The 27,011-nt window shown below is 38.9% G+C and overlaps 2 protein-coding genes across 7 annotated transcripts in view; both read left to right on the top strand.

The window, feature by feature from the left end:
* Tlr1 (toll like receptor 1) overlaps positions 1-27,011 on the top strand; it is a 48,682-nt gene that overhangs the window by 669 nt on the left and 21,002 nt on the right. Inside the window, exon 1 of one of the 4 annotated variants that reach the window (XM_048784337.1) lies at positions 9,659-9,765. The exons of the other annotated variants lie outside the window; for them this stretch is intronic. The gene's annotated coding sequence lies outside the window, so the exon portion shown is untranslated. Of the gene's footprint in view, positions 1-9,658; positions 9,766-27,011 lie in introns of those variants that run through there. 4 annotated transcript variants of the gene reach the window in all.
* Positions 1-27,011, top strand: part of Tlr6 (toll like receptor 6) — a 27,677-nt gene extending 666 nt beyond the window's left edge. The window contains exons 2-3 of one of the 3 annotated variants that reach the window (XR_007341059.1): positions 19,683-22,534; positions 25,242-27,011. Coding sequence is in view for 2 of the 3 variants with exons in the window: in XM_048784326.1 (XP_048640283.1) it covers positions 19,683-22,134 (2,452 nt within the window). In the remaining variant the exon portion in view is untranslated. Of the gene's footprint in view, positions 1-9,682; positions 9,766-19,682 lie in introns of those variants that run through there. The other 2 variants (XM_048784329.1, XM_048784326.1) reach the window with 2 other exon arrangements.

Below are 27,011 nucleotides of genomic sequence, written 5' to 3'. Positions count from 1 at the left end.
GGCCCCCGGGTCCCCTGGCCCCCGAGGGGCTGCGCGGGGCCATCCTTCGGGGCAACTTTTCTAGTCTGTGCGCTCCGGTACACGACGGGCTTCGGGTTCTCGGGATCCCCCGCTGTCCCTTTAACACACACCCGGAAAGCCTCGCAGTTCACCCGTAAGGAGTTACCCTGGTTGTGATTTTCTGGTTCTGTGTTGAACTGATTTTCCTGACCTTGTCGGTGGAATGTGCTGTGATTTTAAAAAACAAACAACAACAACAAAATCCCCTCCTGATAGAAGCCCGTTTGGAAATGTGAATCAAACCCCCAAATGCATTAACTTTGGCCTAGAAAGTCCACATTTGTCCTAAGTAAACAAAGGGGGAAACATGGGTGTGCAAGGGTCTTTATTGTGGCTACTTAGGCCAGAGAAAACGGGAAGGCCTGGGGTTGCCCCACTATGAGGGATTGGTGAAATACACTACAGTAACTTCAAACAGTCAGATATGTTGTAGCAGTTAAAACTTATAACAGCATCAAGGAAGTAAGGCCATGCAGTAAGGCCTTCTTCAATGTATGGCTAAATATTAAGTTGGGGGGCAGGGGCTGCAAACAAAGTGTATGTCCCATATGAACTATGTTTGTAAATATACATGTAGATATAAAATGTGCATGTATACATGCTGTGTGTGAAAGCCAGGGAAAACAATTTAGAAACAGTGGCTTTCTGAGAGGTTTATTTAAAGCCAGTTTTCTCCTCTTCAACCCTAAACTCTTTTCTTGTAAAAATTATAAATTCAGAATTAAAGAAAAATGCTAAGAGCCTTTCTCTCACCCCTTCAATATCACTACCATTTTTAATAGTGCATGGATCCTACTGTAGTTTTTCTAAGCTTGTATACACATATATATACAAAGACAGTTTTAAAATGGCAAGATATTGACATTTTGTAACTTTTTCCTGCTTATCTATTATTGTCCTCTTCATATGTATCCTAAGATGCCTGTTATATTTTGTAATATGTTTGTATCACAGTTTATTTAGTTATTTCCCTACTGATGAGCAAAGCAGGTCATTTCTAGCTCCTTCCTTATATTTTCCATATAAAATTTTTAAAAAATTAAGCTAATTAATATTTATTCTCTTTATATTCATAGAAAAAGTAAAAAGTTACCTTAATGTGATGGGTTTGTGGAAACTGCTTCCAATTACTGGCAACTTTTTTGAATTAAGCCACTACTTAGAATCCTAATTGTTAACTTACACCTGTTCTTTGGTTTTTCTGCCTCTAAATAGAATAGAGAACATGCTCTGAACCTCCCACTTCAGTTCTGAACCCGTGAGTAATATGGAACTGGGTTGCAAGTGTGACAGGCGGGTTTCTGTTCACCTAGACTGACACATCCATGTCATGATTTCTGCACCTGCCTAGAGATAGCAGACACTTCTGCTACACCTGCCTTACAGCCTGGCCACTGGCCAGAGCCCAGTCACGGGTTCAATTTTTAAAAAATTTTTAGTTGTAGATGAACATACAGTGTCTTCATTTATTTTTATGTGGTGCTGAAGATCAAACCCAGTGCCTCACACATTTGAGGCAAGCACTTTACCACTGAGCTATAGCCCCAGTCCCACACGTTCCATTTTTAAAGGGCTGGTTTCCTTTTCTCCTTGACTCAAACCACACCTGTTCAGTAAAGAATATCAGCCAAACAACCCTAGCAACAAGGACTTTTGTTTGTTTGTTTTCTGGTTATTTTGCCAACTACAAATTATGCCTTTTCACTCAAATTTAGCTGCTTCCAGGCCTACCAGGTTTTATTTCAGATATTTTAATTTTTGCAATTTAAATTTTTGGCTGGGTTATGGCTCAGTGGTAGAGTGCTTGCCTAGCACATGTGAGGTGCTGGGTTCAATCCTCAGCATCACATAAAAAATAAATAAAATAAAGGTATTGTGTTCAACTACAACTAAATATATATATATATATATGTGTGTGTGTGTGTGTGTGTGTGTGTGTAAAATTAAATACTTTGGAGTGTTTCAAACAATTGGAAAAGTGAAGGATTATATGAAAAATACTTATTTGTGTAAAAAAAAAGTAGAGAATACTGTGATGATGCTTGAATTTAACAAATTTTTACCTCTTTAATTTAGAACCTTCTTTTAAAAGAAAAACAGGTTGCAGGTATACTTGAAAGCCTGCCCCTTCCATTGTCCACTGTCCTTGAAGGTAACCACTGTCCTGAAGTGGTTGTCTATCCCTTCCCCCCATATTTATATGCCTTTACTGCATAAATCCTTACCCATAATTGTATGTAGAATTGTTTTTCAATAATTTTAAATTTTACAAATAACATTCTATACATTATGTCTTTAGACTTAACATTATGTTTTAAGAATCACTCATGTTCATACATGTAGCTAGCTCTAGGACATTCATTTCAACATCTTTGTAGGATTCCATTCCATGCCCCAATGTATCCATTTCCAAACCGATGGACATTTAGTGTGTTTCATATTTCACTCAATTACAGATAATGCTGCAGGTACATCTTTGTACATATTTTCTTATATCCCAAGCTAACAATGCAATGGCTGTATCCCTTTACTAGACATTGCCCAGTTGCCCTTCAGTGTGGTTCAATCATTTATTCAATACAGAAACATGTTGATATTACCCAGCCATAAAGAAAAATGAAATTATGGCATTTGCCGGTACATGAATGGAACTGGATACTATCATGCTAAGAGAAATAAGTCAATCCCCCCAAAACAAAGGCTGAATAAGTGTTCTCCCTGATATGTGGATGCTAACACAACAAGGCACTTCAGTAGGGAATTGGATTTATACTTTGAGAAGGGTCTCCTTACAGCTTTTGAGTAGGAACATGCTGTGATTCTTTTGTCTGAGTCTGGTTGGGTTAGGATGAAATGGAGTTGAATGGGTAGAGGTAAGTGTAGAGACAGGGAGGTCAGTTGGGAGGCCAATGCAGTTGTTCATGTGGGAGATAGATGGCTTTAACTACCATAGAAGTAGCATAAGAGGTGTTTTCCTTATGTATATATTTCAAAGAAACTCCAACACAATTTGATCGTAGGTTAGATGTAGACTTTGAGCAAAAGAGATAGGTGCTACTACACCAAGGATTTTGGCCTAAGCTACTGGGATAATAGAAATATCATTTGTGAGATGAAGAAGGAGTTTAAAGTTGTGAGAATTCAATATTCAGGTTAGTGAGAGTTTAGGAAGCAGTTGGATGTAAGAGGAGTTTAGGGAAGAAGTCTGGGCTGGAGACATAATCAGGGAAACATCAACAAATAGATGTTTCGATGCTATGGACCAGGATGAGAGTGCATGGAGTTAGAGAAAAGATGTCCACAACTGAGCCTTGGATGTTTCATGTCAGTGAAATAAGGAAGACTCAGAAGGAGACTGGGGAGGAGTGCCAGTGAATGTGTAGAGAAATCATGGATGGGGGGATAGTGGGAAGGGAGAAGATGGGGTCCAAGAAGCGGAGAAAGAAAACTTTTCAAGACCTTTTCAATGGTGTATAAATGCCTCTGCAGCTCAAATGCGATGAAAATTGAGAATTGAGCGTTGAATTTGGCAATGTGGCAGTCATTGGTGACATTGAAAAGAGCTATTTCTCTTGGGTGGCAGGGAAGGAACCCTGATTGGAGTAGATTTGGAGTAGATTTAAAAGAATGGGGTGGGGCGGATAATTAGAGATGGGGTTAAACAATTCTTTCAAGGAGTTCTGGTGTAAAGAGGGAGCAAGGAAGAGGAGGTTGTGGGTTAAAAGGAGGATTTTTTTTAAATGAGAGAAATTGTAGCATTACATGCTGATTGGAAATACTACATTAGAGACAAAAAAAAAGGTGTTGAAGAAGAGAGAGGACAGTTACGAGAGTGAGTGCCTTGATTAGATAAGCTAGAGAGCAATCCAGGGCTCAGGGGAAGGATGGGCTCTTGACATAGAGAGTTCATTCAGAAGGACAGATGAAAGTGCAGTTAGAACAAGTGCAGGTGGAGAACAGAGTTTGGGGGAGGGATGTGGACATGTCTGCTGGTGACATTGGTTTTCTTGAGGAAAAGGAAGCATCATGATCTGAGAAGGAGCAAGAGAAGGAGCTATGGGGAGTTGAGGAGAGAGGAGGAGGTGTGAGTGGGAGAGGAGAGAGAGGGGATTGGGGGGTGGCAGGAAGGCTGGAAGGTTGCCGTTCCTTCTTGAGGTTGGCACCCAGTCATGCATTGCAGGTGAGACAAGCAGCATGGGTGAGTGTATGTTTCCTCCAACTCTGTTCAGCCACTGGAGCTCAGTGTAGTCCAGAGGAATATTGGACTTAACCTGGGTTGAGAAGAGAGAAAGAAGGTAGCTGAGATCAAATGCAGAGAAATGACTAAAGGGATCAATCAAGCATGATGTTTCAGACCAGTGCAGTGAGTTTGGGGAGCTGCTGGCAAGAGAGAAAAACTCAGAGTGGGACAGTGGCAACTGATTATGGACTGGGTGTAGTCATTGGTCATAACAGTAGCTAGGATATAATCAGGGAAAGCCTGGCCGGGCAAGGTCAGGACAAGATAATTGGAAGTGAGATTATCTAAGAACTGAGAGGCCGGGGGAAAGGAAAAATCATGACATAGCTACCAAAATACATAGAATTATGAAAGGGGTGATATTGGACTTAGACAGAAAGTGTCGCTAAAGTACTCGAGAAGAATGTGGCTCAGTAATGATTGCAACCAGAAGGGGTGAGGTTTTAAGGGCTGTAGAGAGAAATAGTGATTTGGAATCAGGGACACCGTCTCCTGGCCCTGAGCTATGAAGTGTGCATTCGAGAAAACGGGAACCACTAGAGGGCGCTGTGCTCAGGATAGAGTGCTGGTCTCGGTGCTGGATGGTCTGGGAGTTGGAATGGAATCCCCAGAAGAGCTTTAAAAAAATCCTGATGCCTGTATCCACTGAGACCATTTAAATCAGCATCTCTGGACACGTATGAGAGTATGAGAGTTCCTGTTTTCTCATATTCCGATCAACATTTGGTCTACTGCATGTTTCAATTTTTGTCCATCTCAGGGGTAGGTCACTGAGTCTCCTGGTTGTCTTCGTTTGCCGTTTCCCACGTTCTAGAGAAGATGCACACCTCTTCACGTGTTTGAGCTGTATCTACTTACTTCCCTGTTATCCATCTGTTATATCATTGGCTCATTCCCCACCCTCTTGAGTTTAGTCACTTTCATATTGATTTGTTGGAAAACTTTATATATTTTGGTATTACCCCTTTATGTTGATATGTATGTTGCAAATACATTCTTCCAGTCTGTGGCTTCCCCCCTCCAACCCAGCAGTGAATTTTAATTTTAATATTTACAATATGTTATCAATTATATTCCTTATGGTTTGTGTTTTTTATATGAATAATTGACACATGACTCATTTCAAAACTGTGGGTAGACACAAATATTTACTATTAATTTTTTGGGGAAAGATAAAGGTTTTTGGGGATTGGCTTGCTTCACTTAGCATTATAGTCTCCAAATCCATCCACTTACCTGCAAATGCCATGATTTTGTTCTCTTTTAATGCTGAGCAATGTTTCATTGTATATGTAGATCAAAGTTTCCCTATACATTCATCTACTGAAGGGCATCTAGGTTGGTTCCACAGTTTAGCTATTGTGAATTATGCTGCTGTAAACATTGATGTAGCTGTGTCCCCATAGTTTGCTGGTTTTTTAAAAATCTGAATTAATTTTTTTATTTATATATGACAGCAGAAGGCATTACAATTCTTATTACACATACACATCACAATTTTTCGTATCTCTGTATATAAAGTATGTTCACACCAATTCATGCCTTCATACATGTACTTTGGATAATAATGTCCATCACATTCCACCATCATTTCTAACCCCATGCCCCCTCCCTTCCCTTCCCACTCCTTTGCCCTATCTAGAGTTCCTCTATTCCTCCCATGCTCCCTCTCCCTACCCCACTATGAATCAGCCTCCTTATATCAGAGAAACATTTGGTTTTTGGGGATTGGTTTACTTCACTTAGCATTATCTTCTCTAGCTCCATCCATTTACCTGCAAATGCCATGATTTTATTTTCTTTTATTGCTAATTAATATTCTAGTGTGTATATATGACACATTTTTTTTATCCATTCGTTGAAGGGCATCTAGGTTGATTCCACAGTTTAACTATTGTGAATTGTGCTGCAATGAACATTGATGTGGCTGTGTCCCTGTAGTATGTTGTTTAAGTCCTTTGGGTATAGACCGAGGGGAGTGATAGCTGGGTAAAACGGTGGTTCCATTCCAAGTGTTCCAAGGAATCTTTATACTGCTTTCCAGAGTGGTTGTACCAATTTGCAGTTCCACCAGCCCTTTTTCCCACATCCTTGCCAACACTTATTGTTGTTTGTATTCTTGATAGCTGCCATTCTGACTGGAGTGAGATGAAATCTTAGAGTAGTTTTGATTTGCATTTCTCTAATTGCTAGAGATGTTGAACATTTTTTCATGTTTGTTAATTGATTGTATATCACCTTCGGAGAAGTGTCTGTTCAGTTCCTTAGCCCATTTATTGATTAGGTTATCATTATTATTTTTTTTTTGTGTTAAGATTTTTGAGATCTTTATGTATTCTTTTTTTAAAATTTATTTTTGCATTACAATTCTTAATACACCATTATACCATAATTTATCATATCTCTGATTATATATAAAGTATATCTTTATATATTCTAGAGATTAGTGCTCTATCTGATGTACTTGTGGTAAAGATTTGCTCTAATTTTTTAGGCTCTCTATTCACCTCACTGATTGTTTCTTTTACTGAAAAGAAACTTTTTAGTTTGAATTCATCCCATTTATTGATTCTTGTGCTATAGGAGTCTTATTAAGAAAGTTGGGGCCTAAATCTACATGATGGATATTAGGGCCTACTTTTTTTTTCCATTAGGCATAAGGTCTCTGGCTTAATTCCTAGGTCCTTGATCTACTTTGAGTTGAGTTTTGTGTGTGCTGAGAGATAGAGGTTTAATTTCATTTTATTGCATATGGATTTCTAGTTTTTCCAGCACCATTTGTTGAAGAGGCTATCTTTTCTCCAGTGTATATTTTTGGCACCTTTGTATAATATAAGATAACTGTAATTATGTGGGTTAGTCTCTGTGTCCTCTATTCTGTACCATTGGTCTTCAGGTCTATTTGGGTGCCAACACTATGCTCTATTGGTCTGGAATAGTAATGCCACCAGCCTCACTCTCCTTGCTAAGGATTGCCTTAGCTGTTCTGGGTCTCTTATTTTTCCAGATGAATTTCATGACTGCGTTTTCTATTTCTATGAAGAATGTCATTGGGATTTTGATTGGGATTGCATTGAATCTGTATAGTGCTTTTGGTAGTATGATCATTTTGACAATATTAATTCTGCCTATCCAAGAACAAGGTAGATCTTTCCATCTTCTAAAGTCTTCTTTAATTTCTTTCTTTAGCATATTGTAGTTTTCATTGTGAGGTCTTTTACCTCTTTCATTAAGTTTATTTCCAAGTATTTTTTTAGGCTATTGTAAATAGAGTGGTTTTCCTAATTTCTGTTTCAGAGGATTTGCCACTGATGTACAGAAATGCCTTTGATTTATGGGTGTTGATTTTATATTGAGCTACTTTGCTGATTTTATTTATTAGTTCTAGGAGATTTCTGGTGGAATGTTTTGGGTCTTCTAGGTATAGAATCATATCATCTGCAAAAAGTGATAATTTGAGTTCTTATCCTATTCATATCCCTTTAATTTCTTTCAGTTGCTTGTATTTTTGATAATTGCTCATGGCACTTTTTATGAGGATTACATGAGTTAATCCTTGTAAAGTACTCAGAACAATGCCTGGCAAGAAGATAACTGTTATATTTGTGCAAATGATGTTATATTCCCCACACTGTTCCATTCTTTTGTTTGTTTTGGTGGTGCTGGGGTTTGAACCCAGTATGCTAGGCAAGCACTCTACCAACTGAGCTCCCAGCCCCTCCACCCTGTTCTGCACCTTGCTTTTCTTCCCTTTATAGTCAATCCTGCCATTTCCACTTCAGTGTTTAAAAACACATGACTCGTATAGAATTAAACTCCTTTCTGTTACAAGTTCTCTTCTGTGTCAGTCACTGTTCCAGACACTTTATATTCATTATCTTCCCTAAAAAATCACAACAACTACTCCCATTTTGTGGATGAATAAATGGAGTCTCAGTGAGTTTAAATAACTTGCCTAGTTAGTGGGCCAAGTAAGGAATACGCTCAGTTTGGCTGTTTCTTTCTTACTTCCACTGCCCTGATTGCTTCCTGATTTTTGCCCTCCCCTTAAAGACAACTCTCAGGGTTACGATAGCCACAATAAGAATGACAGCAGTGTTGTGCAACAGGCTAACAAGATTTGTGCCATGTGACCAAATCTTCAGTGATGTATAAATGTGTGCATATGCATGTCTTTTTAAAAGACTTTAGTCCAGTGTTGCTGAAATTCCCTCAAAGACACAGCCGGCCCTGCTTGTTTCTCAAATCTGTTTTCCCAGTGTCCTGCACACCTGTGCTTTCCTGCTGCCTCACATTGTACCCATCACTCCTGGCTGAGTACCTCCAGGCCTAAGAAGACTTTCCGTTGTGTTTGATGAGTAAGGATGAGTAGTCAGACACTGGCCTCTCCCTTCCCCCTGAAAGCAGAAGTGATTCTGAACTAGATGTTCAACTTTTTCATTGGCCACAGTGCACAGTCTTAACGTTTTTGTAAAGATAAAATGATGCCGGCCAGTGAGATTCAGTCTAGAACCATTATTTAGCTTATGTATTCTGTTCTTTACAAAAACTAAATAAGTGAGAAGTCTGAGAACTGGGATCCAGGTACCTGAAGTAGCTGCTTAACCATTCACCCTCTTTTTGTTTCAACTCTTATTGATATTATGCTAACATTATTCGAACTGGTCTTTAGAAAATTAAATTTTAAATTAGTCCTTCAGGAGCTCAGCATCATTTACTATTCCAGAATTAAAAATGGGAACATGTAGTAGAACCAAATGTTGATTAGAGTGTGGGAAATCAAGATACAATTCCTCTTAGGTATGGCTAAACATGTATCAAATATTAAGCTTTCCTTGAAAGCTGATTTTAAAAAAATTGTGGTGCTAGGCTTATTTTCAGTATCTCATCTAGCTAAAATAATGCTCAGGCATTGATTGATAATAGCAGATGCAATTATTCAGGAAATGTTAAATATGGTGGTACTGAAGAACAGGCAAAGTTTTCCACTCTGGTGACAACTTAATATTCAGGGTGCACACTCTCAGGATAAAATTTATGTTAGAAAAATAATTTCCTTCACAGTGGAATTTTCATAAGCTGCTTTCTTATATGAATGTAAGTATATATTGATTTAGTCTGCCGCCCAGAAAAGCCTGGTATGCCCATGACTTTTAAAAAAGGAAGTTTCTGAGCACTTGTATGTGTGAGGCCCTGGGTTCAATCCTTGGCACCATATAAAAATAAACTAATAAAATAAAGGCATTCTGTCCATCTACAACTACCAAAAATTTAAAAAATAAAATTAAAAAATAAATAAATAAAAGGAAGTTTCTATGTGGGAGTAATTCCAGTAAGCGCCAAAAGATGGCACCAAACCATGTACCTGGTATTGTATTGCTTTACTTTGAGGACTTGCATCCGTCAAGTACTTATTTTCGTGCTCTTAGAAGTTATTTTCTCTTCTTCTGAAAAAAGAAATATTGGTAAGTAAGAAAGCTTTTGTGGATTTTTCAAGTTATGGTGCAAATACGTCAAATAAGGAAGAGAATTCTTATGATTATGTAGGAAATAACCTTTGAAATTTTTGCAAAATGATTTTGTTGTTGTTTTAATGTTATAAGGGTCCTTTGAATTGTACACAAATAAGTAGTGTGTCTTTATGCAAGATATAAAACAACTAATACTTTTAGCAATGGTGGAAAAAAACTAACTTTTGTTATTTATTTCTTCCGCTTTCGTCTGTGGTGTTTCTCTCTTCGTCTTTCTCTAGTTCCTTGTTTTCGGCAACATTTACAGCAGTTTATATCATTGATAGAGCAACTATCACAAGTTACATACTTTTATAGTGTACATGTGTGTTTGAGCTCCCCTGTGCATGAACTGTGAAAGTTTATTGGTCTGGATCTGTCACTAACTCAGTAGCCTTTTGAAGGAGGGTTCCTGGCATTCCTTTTCATATTAATATCCCGAGCACCTAGCACCATTAATTAAATGGAGGAAGTGACAGGGACCAAGCTCTTTGTAACCTGTGAATTCAGCGGTGCCAGCCCTCAGCTCCCTCCAGGCTCCCTACCTTAAGTTTGACAAAAGAAACAGTGTTTCTTTGGCATATTTGTTGACTTGATTATAAATTCTTTTCCTACACTTACCTAACTTAATGTTTTTGTTTTCTTTGTTTCTGGTCTCTCCTTTCTTGTAGCTTTAATTTTTATAGGTTCCTCCAACACCGTTTTGTCTGAAAAAGTTTTTACTTGTTCGTTTTTCTCTTCTTTTTCATTTGATGCATTCATTAAATGACTTTTACCTATCTCTTTTTACTTCCTTAAGAAAACAGTGACCTCATAAATTTCCTGTCTTCCAGCGCCACCCCCTTTACATATATCAAAGTTCCTGGCTGGTTTGTCAAGCGTGTAGAGTAGGAGTTGCTCAAGGGTACGAACACCTGGAGGGGAATATTTGTACTTTGTGGTGGGTGTTATAAGCTTTCCACTTCCCCACGTGATGGCTGAATTTCAGTCCTCTGACCTAGAGGTTGGTCTGTGGGGGAGACCGCAGAGTGAGTTCTCATCCATGACTGTCAGTTATCTAACTAACTGAGGAAATTCTTTCTTTATATATATATTAATATTCCAAATAATACAAGCATGCATCTTTACATATGAAATATTTTACATAAGTTATAATTAAAGACAACTCTTTAGTTGTCTTAAGATAATATTTTGAAATTATAAAAAATATTCAAAATAAGAAATTTTAGAAATATTTGAAAGTACTTTAAAAAAATTTTTTTTAGTTGTAGATGAACACAATTTCTTCCTTCCTTTCTTCCTCCCTCCCTCCCTGCCTTCCTTCCTTCCTTCCTTCCTTCCTTCCTTTCTTTCATGCTGAGGATTGAACCCAGTGCCTCACACTTGGGGGCAAGTGCTCTACCACTGAGTTACAGCCCCAGCCCTATTTGAAAGTATTTTAAGAAAGAAAATTAAATTCATCTGAGACTCAGAGATGACAAATCTTAATATTTGGTATGTTTCTTTATATTCTTTTTCCTCTAGGCTTTGTGTTCATCAGGTTTGATCATATTTTACAAACTTGGAGTCACACTCATGATGCAATTTGGTGCTTTTATTCACTTAGCAGTTACTGCAGATTTTTTTCAGAGTGCTGTCAGGATTGGAGACTGCATGCTATTCCATGGTATGGATATACCATATTTGATTTAACCAGTTTCTACACTAGACATTCTGATTTTTCATCATCTTTCATGGATCCCCATGGTCATATTTTTTTATTATTTCTTTAACAAATTCCTAGAAGTGGAATTACTAACATAAGAGTAGGCATATTTTAAAGGAATTTATATAAACTACCAAATAACCCTTTATAAATGTTGTACTAATTTCTCATTCCTGCTCAAGTAGTGAGAGTTTTTATTTTTGTTCCCACTTACTAACAGTGGGTATTCCATTTCTGAGTTTTTTCAATATGATTGATGAAAAAGGTCATTCCTTTTTTGTTTCTGAGAAACAAAAATTCTCATTTGAATCCCTTTATCTTCTATTAAGTATCTTAAATTAAATTAAGAAATTCTGATATTTTATTCCTAAATGCTTCATTCTGTATCTCTAATAACAAATTAAAAGTAATATTTCTTTCTTTCCTTTTTCTTTCTTTCTTTCCTTTTTTTTTTTTTTTGGAACCACTGCTTGAACTCTGGGGCACTGGGCTACGTCCCCAGCCCTAGTTTGTATTTTATATAGAGATCCATTCGTCTATTGAAGAGCATCTATGTTGGTTCCACAATTTAGCTATTGTGAATTTTGCTGCTATTAACATTGATGTGGCTGCATTACTATAGTATGCTGTTTTTAAGTCCTTTGGGTATAAACCAAGGAATGGAATAGCTGTGTCAAACATTCCAAGTTTTCCAAGGAATCTCCATACTGCTTTCCAGAGTGTTTGTACTAATTTGCAGTCCTACCAGCAATGTATGAGTGTGCCTTTTCCCCCACAACCTCGCCAACACTTATTGTTGTTTGTGTTCTTTATAGCTGCCATTCTGACTGGAATGAGATGAAATCTTAGAATAGTTTTGATTTGCATTTCTCTAATTGCTAGAGATGTTGAACATTTTTTTCATATATTTGTTGATTGATTGTATATCTTCTTCTGGAAAGTATCTGTTCAGTTCCTTGACTCATTTATTGATTGGGTTATTTTTTGAGTTCTTTATATTTCCTAAAGATGAGTGCTCTATCTGAATGCGTGTGGTAAAAATTTGCTCCCCAAATTAAATTAAATTAAGAAATTCTGATATTTTATTCCTAAATGCTTCATTCTGTATCTTTAATAACAAATTAAAACTGGGCCCTCTATTCACCTCACTGATTGTTTCTTTTGCTGAGAAGAAGCTTTTTAGTTTGAATTCATTCCATTTATTGATTCTTGATTTTATTTCTTGCACTATAGGAGTCTTATTAAGGAAGTTGGGGTCTAATCCGACTTGATGAAGATTTGAGCCTACTTTTTCTTCTATTAGGCGCAGGGTCTCTGGTTTAATTCCTAGGTTCTTGATCTACTTTGAGTTTTGTGTATGGTGAGAGACAGGGGCTTAATTTCATTTTGTTGCATATGGATTTCCAGTTTTTCCAATGCCATTTGTTAAAGAGGCTATCTTTTCTCCAATGCATGTTTTTGACACCTTTGTCAAATATGAGATAACTATAGTTATGTGGGTTTGTCTCTCTGTTCTCTATTCTGTACCATTGATCTACAGGTCTGTTTTGGTGCCAATACCATGCCATTTTTGTTACTACTGTTCTGTAGTATAGTTTAAGGTCTGGTATAGTGATGCTACCTGCTTCACTCTTCTCGCTAAGGATTGCTTTAGCTATTCTGGATCTCCTATTTTTCCAGATGAATTTCATGACTGCTTTTTATATTTCTAAGAGGAATGTCATTGGGATTTTGATTGGAATTGCATTGAATCTGTATAGTGCTTTTGGTAGTATTGTGATTTTTGACAACATTAATTCTACCTATCCAAGAACAAGGGAGATCTTTCCATCTTCTAAGGTCTTTCTTAATTTCTTTCTTTAGCGTTCTGTAATTTTCATTGTAGAGGTCTCTCACCTCTTTCATTGACTCCCAAGTATTCAATTTATTTTTTGAGGCTATTGTAAAAATAGTTTTACAATAGTAAAAATAGTAGTTTTCCTAGTTTCTTTTTCAGAGGATTTGTCACTGATGTACAGAAATGCCTTTGATTTATGGGTGTTGGTTTTATATCCTGATACCTTGATGAATTCATTTATTAGTTCTAGAAGTATTCTGGTGGAATTTTTTTTTAAAATCTTCTAGGTATAGAATCATATTGTCAGCAAATAGTGATAATATGAGTTTTTCTTTTCCTATTTGTATCCCTTTGATTTCTTTTGTCTGTCTAATTGGTCTGGCTAGAGTCTTAAGAACTATGTTAAGTAGTAGTGGTGAAAGAGGGCATCTCTGTCTTGTTCCAGCTTTTAGAAGGAATGCTTTCAGTTTTTCTGCATTTGGAATGATGTTGACCTGTGGCTTAGCATAGGTAGCTTTTACAATGTTGAGATACCCTGTTATCCCTAGTTCCTGTTATCCTTAGTTTTTCAAGTATTTTGAACATGAGGGAGTATTTTGTCATATGCTTTTTCTGCATCTATTGAGATGGTCATATGATTCTTACCTTTAAGTCTATTGATGTGATGAAGTACACTTATTGACTTCCATATGTTGAACCATCCCTGGGATGAAACCCACTTGATTGTGGTGCACTATCTTTTTGATATGTTTTTGTATTCGATTTGCCAGGATTTTATTGAGAATGTTTGCATCTATGTTCATTAGAGATATTGGTCTGAAGTTTTATTTCTTTGATGTGTCTTTGTCTGGTTTTGGAATCAGGGTGATATTGGCCTCATAGAATGAGTTTGGAAGTGTTTCCTATTTTTCTATTTCATGAAATAATTTGACAAGTATTGGTATTAGTTCTTCTTTGAAGGTCTTGTAGAACTCAGCTGTGTATTCATCTGGTCCTGGGATTTTCTTGGTTCATAGGCTTCTGGTGGTGTCCTCTATTTCATTGCTTGAAATTGATGTGTTTAACTCGTGTATATCATCCTGATTCAGTTTGGGCAAATCACATGACTCTATAAATTTGTCAATGCCTTCAATGTTTTCTATTTTATTGGAGTACAAATTTTCAAAATAATTTCTTTTTTTTTATTCGTTGCTCATGACAGTACAATGATCTTGACATATCATACATTTGATTCAAATGGGGTATGAATTCTAATGATCTTCTGTATTTCTGTAGTGTCTGTGGTAATATTTCCTTTTTCATCATGGATATTAGTAATTTGAGTTTTCTTTCTCCTTCTTGTTATCATGGCTAAGGGTTTATCAATTTTATTTATTTTTCAAAGAAACAACTTTTTGTTTTGTCAATTTTTCAATTGTTTCTTTTGTTTCAATTTCCTTGATTTCAGCTCTGATTTTAATTATTTCCTGTATTCTACAGCTTTTGGTATTGATTTGTTCGTATTTTTCTAGGGTTTTGAGATGTAATGTTAGTCATTTATTTGCCGACTTTTTCTTCTTTTAAGGAATGAACTCCATGCAATGAACTTTCCTCTTTGTATTGCCTTCATAGTGTCCCAGAGATTTTTATATGTTGTATCAGTGTTCTCATTTCCTCTAAGAATTTTTTAATCTCCTCTTTGATGTCTTTTGCAACCCATTGTTTATTCAATAACATATTATTTAGTCTCCAGGTGTTATTTTATCATTGATTTCTAATTTAATTCCATTATGATCTGATATAATTCAGGGTAGTATCTATTTTTTTTGTTTTTTTTGCTAAGAGTTGCTTTGTGGCATAATATATGTTCTATTTTAGAGAAGGTTCCATGTGCTGCTGAGAAGAAAGTGTATTCACTCGTTGAAGGATGAAATATTCTATATATGTCTGTTAAGTCTAAGTTATTGATTATATTATTGAGTTCTATAGTTTCTTTGTTCAGCTTTTGTTTGGAAGATCTATCCAGTGGTGAAAGAGATATGTTAAAGTCACCCAGAATTATTGTGTTGTGGTCTATTTGACTCTTGAATTTGAGAAGAGTTTGTTTGATGAATGTAGATGCTCCATTGTTTGGGGCATATATATTTATAATTGTTATGTCTTGTTGATGAATGGTTCCCTTGAACAGTATGAAATGTTCTTCTTTATCCCTCTTGATTAACTTTGGCTCATTGTCTACTTTATTTGATATGAGGATGGAAACTCCTGCTTGTTTCCACAGTCCATGTGAGTGATATGTTATCTCACAACCTTTCACCTTCAGGCTGTGGATGTCTTTTCCTATGAGATGGGTCTTTTGAAGGCTTTTTAAAATCCAATCTGCCAGTCTATGTCTTTTGTTTGGTGAGTTTAGGTCATTAACATTCAGGGTTATTATTGAGACATGATTTGTATTCCCAGTCATATTGTTTATTTTTGTTATTTAACTTGTTTTCTCCTTTGATAAGTATTTCCTTTAGTGTAATACCCCCCTTTGCTGATTTTCATTGTTGTTTTTTGTTTCCTCCTCATGGAATATTTTGCTGAGGATGTTCTGTAGTGCGGGTTTCTAGTTGTAAATTATTTTAACTTTTGTTTATCATGGAAGGTTTTTATTTCATCATCAAATTTAAGGCTTAATTTTGCTGGATATAGATTCTTGGTTGGCATCCATTTTCTTTCCGAGCTTGATATGTGTTGTTCCAGGATCTTTTAGCTTTCAGGGTCTGGATTGAAAAATCTGCAGATATCCTAATTGTTTTCCCCTATATATAACCCGATTCCTTTCTGTTGTGGCTTTTAAAATTCTCTGCTTATTCTGTATGCTAAGCATTTTCATTTATAATGTGCCTTGGTGTGGATCTGTTGTGATTTTGTACATTTGGTGTCCTATAAGCCTCTTATACTTGATTTTCCAATTCATTCTTCATGTTTGAAAAATTTTCTGATATTATTTTATTGAATATATTGTTCATCCCTTTGGTTCGGAACTATGCCTTCATCTATCCCAATAACTTTAAAATTTGGTCTTTTTATGTTATTCTATAATTCTTGAATGTTCTGCTCATGGTTTCTCATCATTTTCACCATCTGGTCAACATTCTTTTCAAGATTATATATTTTATCTTCATTTTTTGAGGTCCTGTCTTCTACATGATCTAATCTGTTGGTGATGCTTTCTATTGAACTTTTAATTTGGTTTATTGTTTCTTTCATTGCAAGGATTTCTGTTTTTTTTTTTTTTCAGAACCCCTATCTCCTTATTGAAATAATCTTTTGTTTCCTGTATTTGCTTACGTAGCTCTTTATAGAAATGATCTTTTGCTGCCTATAATCGCTCTCTTATATCATCCTTGAATTCACAGAACATTTTAATTATGTACATCCTGAACTCTTTCTCTGTAATTTCTTCTGTTGTTCTGGCCATGGATTCTAATAACGTATTATCTTGTTTTGGGGGGGGGGCACTTTTTTCCTTTATTTTTTCATGTTGTTCCTGTGTCCTTCCTTCTAGCACTGCAGATCCATGGCTTTACGGCTTTTACCCTATAGGCTTACAGTGTCCCTGCAGGTTTTCAATACCTCTTCTTTAAGGGGGAGAACAATGTGAACAGATCCTAATACACAGAATATACAACCTTAAACCAAATAGCTGCTATTAAGATGTTTATGACTTTGTCACAATATACAGAAATGGTGAATTAAATTATTATCTACAATATAAACATAGGTTTGCAAAAGGGTCTATAGTTTCTGATGGTGACAAAGAACCCGGAGTGAGGTGTAGGATGAGATGCTGAGGGGATAGGAGGTGAGGATTTGGAGTTATCAGATCTTAGAAAGCGTGAAAGAGGAATCTAAAGAAGTTGATTAGTAGCAGGAGAAGAGAGAGAAAGTGATTTGGGGAGACAAGTAAGTGGGAATACAGTAGAGTACAATAAACAAACAAACATAAATATTAAGAAAAGTAAAAAATGTAAAAATAGGAGATAAAATAATATATAACATCACTGTAATAACACTATTCAAACATTCTAGTCCTCAGTAGCCTAATTCATGAAAAGAACTTGGTTTCACAAATGTTGGGGATTTGAGGGCAGGAGGAGAGAGAGAGAGAGAGAGAGAGAGAGAGAGAGAGAGAGAGAATCTCAGAGGAAAATACAAGGATTGTTTTTGTTGGAGATCAGCATCTTTCCAGCTCCCCTTCTCATCCAATAGGTAGGGTTTTCTGTTGTTTGCTTGTACCTCCATCCTCAGAATGGTGAAGGTTATTAGGGTGGGAGGGTTGGTCTTGTGGCATGGCTCCTGGAGGTGGGGTATAGTCCTTGCCATTCCCCAATGGGAGATTGTACCCCAAGGATCTCCTTTGGGGCCCACTTGTGTGATGTGGGCACCTGGTCTTATCTCCTTATATCACCTGTAGACCTCGCCATTCTTGGTCTCTAATTCAGTCTATTGACTGTATCTCACTCACCCCTTCCCTTTCTACTTTCCAATCAGGAACCTTTCTCTCCAGAGGTCTTGTGGGCTGCGCTCTGGGGGCTGCACACCTGTTGCAGAGAGCTGTTTTATGTTGAGTAGTTTGGGACCCGGTTTTGCGACTCGGTTTTGTGAGCTAGGGACAGGCCCCATAGCCTCAGGCATGGTGCCTGGTTAGGGGCTGCTGAGGAGGGAGAGAAGTTGGGGGCTTTCAGTACCTGGATATTGCTTCTAAGCTCAGCCAGATTTCCAAGCTGAGAGTTGCCCCAACTAAAGATGACCACGAAGATGTCCTAAGATGGAGGAAGCTACTTTCAGCCATGGGCTGCTGGGTTGGGTGGGGCCAGGTGGTGGCTTTGAGTGGCTTGTTCAGAGATGCAGCTCCGCAGCATGCAGTATTGTGGCTGGCAGCTGTCACCAGACCCAGTGCAGTGTTCCAATGTGCAGGCTACCTCACGTAGGGGACTGTGGCAGTGGTTGCAGTGCCCCAAGTTGGAGGTCACCGGAGGAGCCCCACATTGGTAGATGGGGATCCACAAGGGAGAAGTGGCCGGAGTTCCTGCATGTGGGCTGTGGCCAGGTGTCCTGTGTGGGAACAGCAGCTGGGATTCCTGCATGGGTGGGCAGCCAGGAGTCCTGTGCAGGTGCTAATCAAGACTGATTTTAGAGGTCTTAGTCCACAGAAGTCTGGTTCCATTCCTTGGGACTCAAGGTGAGGCTGAACATCATGGCGGAAGACTGTGGCAGAGGGAAGCAGCTCACATGTTGATCAGAGAGGAGAGAGAGGGAGGGAGCGCCACACTGTCTTGATTACTGTAGTGTCAGAGTGAGATTTGATGTTGGGTGTGTCATTTCTTTGACTTTGACATTATTCTTTTAATTACTTCCCCAACCCAGGAGTGAACAATACTTTTTTTTTTCAAGTCAGACATATTTTCTTCTAGAAGTTTTATAGTTTAAATATTCTAATGTGGTAACTAGAAATCAGATTCTCACCTCCTCCAGGGCTTCTTGTTGCTGCCTGCTGTGGGTCAGAGTTGTTCACTTATTCAGTGACTTTTCTAAACAATATTTGGAATGACTGTCATCTGTGAATGCTGAATTTTCTGTTAGCTCAGTGGTCAACTAGTGATTTGAGATTTCCTCAAACACCTGGAGCAAAAAAACAAACCAAACACCAAAAAAAAAAAAAACAAAAACAAAAAAACAAACCAACTCTGGATCTTTGCAGAATGGCTCCATGTTGGAGCCCTTCTGCCTTAGACTTCACTTTCTGCTCAGGTGGAGCCTAGACATTCAGCAGAGGTGAAAGGTTAGACCTTTCTCAGCTCTTCTCTGAGCCTGTGTCCAGCTCTGGGCAGGGTGTGGACTTGTGGATTTGTGGGCATACATGGAGCTTTCCGAAGCCTCTGTTCTCTCGTGTAGCTCTGTTCCCAGCCTTTTCCCTCCCTGGCTTTGTGGTAGGTCAATGGCTTGCTTATCTGTTATTTCTTGCCCCATGTGGCTGCAGCTAGTATATTTACCTTTAAATCTTTCCCACAAACACCACCCAGGAGGTTTCTCCAACTCTTAAACTTCTGAGGTATGTGAAGCAAAGACAACCCCATAGTGAATCCTTAGGGAGCCACTGGACAAGTCAAAACATATGGCCATGATTCCTTGTGTTCCCCCTGGCACCAGCAAGCTGTGTAACAGGGAAAAAAATATCATGTAAAAATCTGAGGACAGAAATGACTGTGATTGTGAATGAAGAAGTCATTGAGCTTTTAGGAAGCGGAAGTTTGAAAGCCATCATTCAAACTTTACTCATTTTACTATATGTCGAATTTCTAGAAACTGGACTGAATTCAAAATGGTCAGAAGAACAGCGGCCCTTGAGGAGAACCATTGCATCATGACCCCAGACAAAGAGCCTGTTGTCACAAACCTTTGGTTTTTTTGTATCGTGATCTTAATAGTCGGAATCATAGTCCAGGTCTCTGGTGAAAATGAACTTAGAGTAGACATGTCAAAAATAGGCCTGACGCATGTTCCGAAAGACCTGTCACCAAGAACTGAAGTCTTAGACATATCTCAAAACTACATATCTGAGCTTCAGATCTCTGACTTCAGCTTCTTGTCGGGGCTGAAAGTTTTGCGACTTTACCATAATAGAATCCAGAGACTTGATTTTAGTGTTTTCAAGTTCAACCGCTACCTGGAATATTTGGATTTATCTCACAATCAGTTGCAAAAGATATCCTGCTACCCTGTGGTGGGTGTCAAACATTTAGATCTCTCATTCAATGACTTTGATGCTCTGCCCATCTGTACAGAATTTGGCAACTTGACACAACTGAATTTCTTGGGATTAAGTGCTGCAAAGTTCCAGCCATTAGATCTGCTACCAATTGCTCACTTGCATCTAAATTACATTCTTCTGGATTTAGGAGGTTATTACGTGAAAGAAAATGAGGCAGAAAGTCTTCAAATTCTGAACACAAAATCACTTCATTTTGTTTTCCACCCAGAGAGTTTATTTTCTGTCCAAGTGAACATATCAGTTAATACTTTAGGGTGCTTACAGCTGACAAATATTAAATTGAATGATGAGAACTGTCAAGTCTTAATTAACTTTTTATTGGAACTCATTAGAGGTCCAACCTTACTGAACTTTACTCTCAACCACATGGAAACAACTTGGAAATGCTTGGTTAGAGTTTTTCAATTCCTTTGGCCCAAACCTGTGGAATATCTCAATATTTACAATTTAACAATAGTCGAAAGCATTAATGAAGAAGATTTTGCTTATTCTGAAACAGCACTGAAAGCATTAAAAATAGAACATATTAAAAACCAAGTTTTTATCTTCTCACAGACAGCGTTGTACACAGTGTTTTCTGAGATGAACATTATGATGTTAACCATATCAGACACACCTTTTATTCATATGCTTTGTCCTCAAGCACCAAGCACATTTAAATTTTTGAACTTTACCCAGAATGTGTTCACAGATAGTGTTTTTCAAAACTGTTCCACTTTAGTGCAATTGGAGACACTTATCTTGCAAAAAAATGGATTAAAAAACCTTTGTAAAGTATCTCTCATGACAAAGAATATGCCGTCCTTGGAATTCCTGGATGTTAGCTTGAATTCTCTGGAATCTCATAGACTTGAGGAAAATTGCACTTGGGTTGAAAGTATAGTGGTATTAAATATGTCTTCAAATATACTTACTGACTCAGTTTTCAGCTGTTTGCCTCCCAAGGTCAAGGTACTTGATCTTCACAATAACAGAATCATGAACATCCCTAAAGATGTCACCCATCTGGAAGCTTTGCAAGAACTCAATGTAGCGTTCAATTCTTTAGCTGACCTTCCCGGATGTGGTACCTTCAGCAGCCTCTCTGTACTGATCATTGACCATAATTCTATTTCCCACCCATCAGCTGATTTCTTCCAGAGCTGCCAGAAGATGAAGTCAATACAAGCAGGGAGCAACCCATTCCAATGCACATGTGAGCTCAGAGACTTCATCCAACATATAGGCCAACTACCAAGTGAAGTGGTAGAGGGCTGGCCTGATGCTTATAAGTGTGACTACCCAGAAAGCTATAAGGGAACTCCACTAAAGGACTTCCATGTGTCTCCATTATCCTGTAACACAGGTCTGCTGATTGTCACCATTGGGGTCGTGGTGCTGGTCTTAGCTGGTTCTGTGACCTTCTTCTGCCTCTACTTGGATCTGCCCTGGTATCTCAGGATGGTGTGTCAGTGGGCCAAGACTCGGCACAGAACTAGGAACATCCCCTTGGAAGAACTCCAAAGAAATCTTCAGTTCCATGCTTTTATTTCATACAGTGAACATGATTCTTCCTGGGTAAAAAATGAACTAGTACCCTGCCTAGAAAAAGAAGATATCCGGATCTGTCTCCATGAAAGAAACTTTGTTCCTGGCAAAAGCATTGTGGAAAATATCATAAATTGCATTGAGAAGAGCTACAAGTCCATCTTTGTTTTGTCCCCCAACTTTGTCCAGAGTGAGTGGTGCCATTATGAGCTGTACTTTGCCCACCACAATCTCTTCCATGAAGGGTCTGAAAACTTACTCCTGATCTTACTGGAACCCATCCCACCCAATAGCATTCCCAACAAGTATCACAAGCTGAGGGCTCTCATGACACAGCGCACTTACTTGGAATGGCCCTTGGAGAAGAGCAAACAGGGACTTTTTTGGGCTAACATCAGAGCTGCTTTTAATATGAACTTAACACTAGTCAATGAAAACAATGATGTGAAAACTTAAAGTCAGGAAATCCCAATTAACACCATTATCTTGAACTCTGATGAATATCATTTCTAGCTCCTATCTGGGGCTGCTTCCATATCCACCATGTCTTTGGGGAAGATACAATGGAAACCTTGTTTCAACTGAGTTGGGGAATTAGGTTTGGGGTGGGGATAAAGGTGATGCTCATTTTGCCAATTAGAGAAATCTTAGTATCTTCCTGTTTACTCTCCGTTTTCACATTGAAACAGTTTTTTTTGAGTAAATTCTCATTCAGGGATCTTTCTTCCCCACTCTCCTTTCCCAAATGAAAGAGGGAAAGGAGACTTTGTGACTTCATGTCATCAAGAAAAGAGGTGGCCTCAGAACTGTATGCACTGGTCCTTGGAGCCTCCTCTGAATCCTCATTGGACTCTGGGTGAGTTTCATCATCCTAAGCTTTGGGCCTAGGAAAAATATTAGGCCAGTTATGAAATATAAGACAGTATTTTCTCTACATGTGAGTAATAGTTTATTGACTTTTTGACTCTGACACACAAACATGTATTTAACCATTGGAAACTCATGGCATTATAATATGTGTGTATAATAGGAAATATGGCCTTCAGTTATAGGCTTCTGAGGTGAAAGACTTGGGTATACTTGCTTGCCAAAGACACTGAGAGTCAAATTTATGTGTCATTTGATATCAAAATATTTTTTTGTTGTTGTTGTTGTTGTTGTCTTCGACTTTTGCCTAATGCCCAAAGCTGATGAAAGGCAATAAATGCTCCCATATTCACAGAGAGAGAGAGACACAGCCAGGCTGGACTTCCTAAAAGAGCAGAAAAGGACTAGTAATTATCAGTCCATGTTGCCATCTCTAGAATACTGGATTCAAAAGGGTCATTTAGAGAGTCATTAAGTGGAGGCTCCAAAATATGGCGAGATTGCTTTGAATACCTTCAAAGGGCAAGTGAGAGGGGCTCCCAGAATATAGGAAAGTAGTCTGTCATTCTCCTTCCAGACTGAAATTTTGCAGAGGAACAGGAGTATAAGATCCATGCAGCAGGCAAGGTGTGATTCTTAGCTATTTATAGGTGCTGCATAAGTATTTGTTGAGTGAATAGATGAGTGCTTGTACTGGAGAAAAGGAGAGAGGTTGGCTTGGGCAGCACAGAATGGTAGGACAAGAGAAGGGGTACAGTGACTGCAACCTATCCTTCCATCATCAGCATGGCAAAGGCATTTCCTGTGGGCCAGACTGACCATGGTAGCTGGGTTTGAGTTGTCACAATAGGACCTCAACCAACAAGGCAGCCTATTGTGCAGAGATATTGTGGCACCCAGAGGCCAAGGGGTTGGGGGGAAGAGGTGCATTGCAGGAGTTGTGGAAGAGATCAGCCAGATTGTGTGCCATTTGCATTAAGGAACTGTGTGATATGGAGTCTACTCTATATTTGGGTCTCCAAATAACCCACAGATGCATGCCATAAAAGGGCCACCTTTTGGTTTCTGACACAACAGAAGTAGGAGTGTGATAGCCTATTTGCCTAAACCAGTAGTTAACGGCAGGGACATGCCTCTTTGTATAATACCCTCTTTCCTTGCAAAGCTCTAGGGACATCCAGAATATAAGAAGGCGGAGAAGACCAAGGAAAAGTAAAACAATTGGTTACATTCCTTCCTCCCTTCACTGAACAGAAGGCCTGAGCTAGGGATAAGGCTGAATTTTGAATGAGCTTTTGAGTGTGAGATTCTGTTAACTGGAACTAGTCTGAGCCATTTAATCCTGATGTAGAAGTACAATTACAAAAATGAGACTTGAGAATTACTAGAATGTATGGGATCTTCCCAAGATCAGGTGTTGTGGAGGGAGATCCAACAGAACCTGGTTGTAAGGAAGTGGATTTCCTTCTGGATTTCATTCATTCAATAAGCCAGTTTCATAATGAATGAATCACTGTGAAGAAATAAGCCATAAGGAAATTTCAGTGCTCCTCTCTGTCTACATTAGCTCTTCCTTGCTCTTTTGGAGAACACTGTTCTCCTTCATAGGCCCTCTCTCAAATGGCAAATTCTTCCACAGCCTGTGTTGCACTGTTTCCTAGACTAAAAACAACAACTAACAAAAACCACCCACAAAAATCCACGGCACAGATTTTAAATGATCAAATATTTTTAAGTTTAATAATATGTTTCCCACAAAATTTGTGGACATTAAACTATATTAATTGTAACCTTTTTAAAAAGAATTAAAATCTACATTTTTGTGATGTACTAACACACACACACATTTCAGACATATGAAAGGTTTATCATAAGGGATCTATTTCTTTTTTAGATAAAGATTTTCTTTCTCCATGAATATTCTACTTTCTCTGTTGAATTCTGGTTGCCAACACCTGATACCAACTTGAGAAAAAGGGTATTTAATTTCAAGAATCTAGAGATGTCTCAGAACCCAAAGGCAGGGATAGAGCTGAGCTCTGAGGAAGTTTGAAAGCAGAATGGCCAACTGCCCAAACTTTCTCTCCCTCTCTAGTGTTGGAGATATCTCTAGTGTCTCCCACCTGAACTAAGTTACTGTGGGGGGTTAGGTAAGAGGGTAGAGGAGTGGGAATGGGATTGGCTTTCCTGTAACCATTACTGAGAAGGAGTGCGTATTGTTCTTCAGGGCTGCCATAACAGAATACTGTAGACTGGGTGGTTTAAACAACAGAAATTTATTTCCTGACAGTTCTAGAGACTAAAGTCTAAAATAAATTTCTGTGCCAGAAGGGTTGGTTTCTGGTGAAGCTTCTCTTCCTGGTTTACAGAAGGTCACCTTCTTTCTGTGTGCTCACAGGGTCTCTTCTCTGTGTGCACATCCCTGGTGTCCCTTCCTCTTCTTACAAGGACACTATTCATACTGGATTAAGTTCCCATTGAGTGACCTCATTTAACCTTAATCACCTCTTTATTATGTCTCCAAATACAGTCACATTTTAAGGTAGTGGGAGTTAGGGCTTTGACATAGGAATTTGGTGTGGGGCATAATACAGTCCATAACATGGTTATTCAGATAAATTTAAAAATATTGTGATGGAGATTATTAGTCACCATGAATAACCATTATCCTCTCATTTAATATTAAATGACTCCAGTTTTATTAGGACCCTTGACAACCCAGCTGGAGACTGCATTTCCCAGCATTCCTTGTGGCTCCATGTGGACATGTGACTGAACTCTTAGCACTGGGATGGAACTGGAACCTGTGTGCCTCTCTGTGCTATGTCTCTAAGAAAGATGAGCGTGGATTCTCTAAGAAAGATGAGTGTAGAATTGGATAAGCCATCTAGAACTAGAGGTGAAAGTCACATGTAGATGTGCTCTTCATTCTACCCACTTGTGCTGCCCAAGACAGCCTCGCCGCAGGTCTGGACTGCTCAGCTCTGTTGTGTGACAGAGAAGTAAACCTCCATCTGTTGAAGCCACTTTGGATTCCTCTGATACAGCCTCTTAGAACATATACGGCCATCTGCAGCACAGAGCCATGGTACAGCTTTCTCTGATTTCCTTCCTGTGTGGACCTATTATGAGAGAACAGTGTGCAAGTTCTACTCTGCAACCTGGAGCAAAGCATCCATCAATGTGAGGCACCTGGATCAGCCTGTGCTACTGCAAAGCCTCTTAACTGGCCTCCTCGCTCTTACTCTTGCCTCCCACATTAGAGTGGGTTTTTTAAGATGTAAATTATATTAGGCCATTCCCTGCTTAAAGCCTTCTAGTGACCTCCCTTTGCAGTTGGAACAAGAGTCCAACTCCTCCCAGTGACCTGGGTTGCTATCATGATCCGCCTGCTCACCTCTCTGCACTGTCCCCTTTACTTCTAATCCAGCCCAGTTGCCTTCTGGCTGGTCCCCCAGTGCATCACACTGGTTCCCCACTGTGTCACCATTACACTTGGCCACACCACTTCCCCTGCTGAGATTAGTCTCCCTGAACAGCTTGGCTTGTCCTCACCTTTCACATCCCAATGTCACCTCCAGTGGGGATGTGGGGGGGGGGGGTGTGGGCTGCTCCCCCATTCTAAAACAACCTGCCCCTAGTCCTTGTGGGGCACTTTCTCCTGTTGGTTTTCATCACAGCACATCATTCTGCAGTTATCTTGTTTACTTGTTTACCTGTTTATTCGGTTTCTCCTCCACTGAAATGCAAGCCGCAGTTAAATGGGACCCTTCTCAATGCGTTCCCCGCTTCTCCCTGGTGCTGAGTGGACAGTTCATCGTCCATGGTAGATACACGGTCAAAACTTGGATGAAGGCGTCTCCCTGACTGGCCACAACATCTTTGAAGCCCTCAATGTAGAGGTGGCTGTGCTGGAGCACAGCAGGGGCGGCCCTGGTGGAGTCCATGCTGAGCTGCCCTGCTGGAGGGCTGGTCTCTCAGGCTGCTAGGAGAGCTGCCCTTGGTCTTGGATACCTTTGTCTCTGCTCGGGTGTCCCCATGCTTGTCTCCACTGGCCACTTGTTAGGTGAGAGGATCCCGGGTGTCACCTGATGTTGGGAGAAAGGAACGCTTCCTGCAGAGACCGGGCGAGCCTTTCCCCAGTGCAGCCCCCACACCCAGCAGCCCCTTCTGCCTGCGTGGAGCAAGCCCTTCTGTTGAGACAGTTGTGAAGGTTACTCGGATTTGATCAGTGCATATGCTGTGCACCTGTGTAGAAATATCACACTGCACCTCTTAAATATACACCATCATTTCATGTCAATCAAAATTTTAATAAATGTATATTTCAGCATTTCTCATATATTTTAAATGTTCTCACCACCAAGGAATAATAAGTATGTGAAGGGATAGTTAATTAACTTGATTTACTCATTCAACAGAGTCTACATGTGCCACATCCCATTGTACCCCATAAACATAAGCAA

Source organism: Marmota marmota, unplaced genomic scaffold (genome assembly GCF_001458135.2).
Source record: "Marmota marmota marmota unplaced genomic scaffold, marMar, whole genome shotgun sequence".
Taxonomy (NCBI): domain Eukaryota; kingdom Metazoa; phylum Chordata; class Mammalia; order Rodentia; family Sciuridae; genus Marmota; species Marmota marmota.
Note: the sequence above shows the minus strand (reverse complement) of the source record. Positions and strands in the feature narration are given on the sequence as shown.